Source organism: Vigna umbellata, chromosome 1 (assembly GCF_029865625.1).
Source record: "Vigna umbellata cultivar VRB3 chromosome 1, Vumbellata_1.0, whole genome shotgun sequence".
Lineage (NCBI taxonomy): Eukaryota > Viridiplantae > Streptophyta > Magnoliopsida > Fabales > Fabaceae > Vigna > Vigna umbellata.
The window spans coordinates 41425806-41427398 of NC_142165.1; the positions used below are offsets into that span (position 1 = coordinate 41425806).

Below are 1593 nucleotides of genomic sequence, written 5' to 3' on the forward strand. Positions count from 1 at the left end.
TTTGTAAACTCAAATCTTCTTTCTATATTATCAACAGATTTCCACATAACTGTTTCACATATATTCCACAGCCTGTCTCTCACCAACAACGATTACCTAAAAGTTGTCGCATACATGTGCTAATTGGCAATCATGTATTAATGTAACTTTATTCTAGTAATAATGAAACACTGGCCATGATCCTATTGTATGAAAAACAAAGTACCACGAATTAATGATACTAATGAATCATGCGTATATGAATCAATTAACAATATGAGTATCGTCGGGTCAGAAAAGAAGCTGAAGGTGATGAGGGCTTGAAAATTTTCCCCATTCTGTGCATAAAATAATAAGCAAGGTCTAACTAGCAAGGTTGGATTTTTCAAAAGTTCTTCTGTACAGCAAAGGAAGAAGTTCTGGAGGCTCCAAGGAAACTCCGTCTTTTAGTTAGAACAGATACAAGAGTTCCTCTTGAAGCTTTCTTTGAAATTGTAGCCTTTGGAGTGAAGGATATTCTGGGGGTATCCAAGCCTCCCCCGAAGCTTTTGCATGATTTCATTTTCTTCCTGTAAGGTCTCTCTTTCTTCACAAGATCTTCTATGCTCTCTACGCTCGCCAGAGAACTGAAAGATTGTGCCTTCCCTTGATAAAACATAGACAAGCCCCTCCTGCACATTTCACATACAATAAACTCTTGTTAACTCACCAACTTACACCAATTTTCAAAGAAGGGAATTGAATAAAGAAATATGCATCGTCGATCTCTTACTTTATGGGAAGTTGGTTCATTAGCTCTGACAGTTCAAACAAAGGTCCGTTTGAATGAGAGGAGGAAGACAGATAAGATGGTGAAGAGGATGATGCCTCCTCGGCCAATTCTGATGATGAAAACGAAGACACGGAGTTCTCTGAATCTCCCGAGATTGATCCAATGGATATCGAATCGCTGGTATCATCATTGACATCTTCCTTGACAGCCCAATTTGTATTTCCGTCGCCAAGATCATTATTCCCATCCATGATTCCCTTCACGTTCATTTCTCCCAAGATTGACTCTGCCTTCTCAACTGCTATATATGCGTGAAGAAGAGAAGAAGAAATTAAGATCTGAATGTGTATGCTTTATCAAGTGTGTGTGGAACAGGCCTTCATTGAGGAAGGTTATCTGTGCATACTCAGACAGATTTTATAGCACATGATATCATCAGATTGGGGTAGTTGTATTTAACAGATAAAAAATATATATATGTGTATATTGGGTAATGGATGGTGTTATTTATAGGATTAGCAATGAAGAAATGGCTATATAGCATTATTGTTTATTTAAGTTGATGAGTATTAACACTTTATCCTAAATTCTGTCCTTATCAAATCACGTTATATCGTGCAAACTTAATACCGTTTTGTTTGTTTCTTCTTCTTCTTCTTCTTGTGTTACTTGTATAGATAAGGACTAAAATTGAAGACATCCATATCCTGAGTCGAGTCAGCCATTGTTTTAGTTTTGGCGTGTGAAACTGTGGTCCCCCATCTCCCCAACTTTGCTTCTTAAAGACATGACAGATGGGTATATTCCCATCGTTTATCACACCATATGTATCAAATTTAATT

The 1593-nt window shown here is 37.2% G+C and overlaps 1 protein-coding gene across 1 annotated transcript; it reads right to left on the bottom strand.

Annotated features, from left to right (window-relative positions):
- On the bottom strand, positions 1 to 1225 carry LOC124839530 (protein OXIDATIVE STRESS 3-like). The gene is made up of 2 exons (XM_047315366.2): positions 752 to 1225; positions 1 to 650 (listed from the first exon to the last, which is right to left on the bottom strand). The coding sequence occupies exons 1-2, from the start codon at positions 1018 to 1020 to the stop codon at positions 365 to 367; spliced, it is 555 nt and encodes a 184-aa protein (XP_047171322.2). The 5' UTR covers positions 1021 to 1225; the 3' UTR covers positions 1 to 364.
- Between the last annotated feature and the right edge of the window lie 368 nt (positions 1226 to 1593).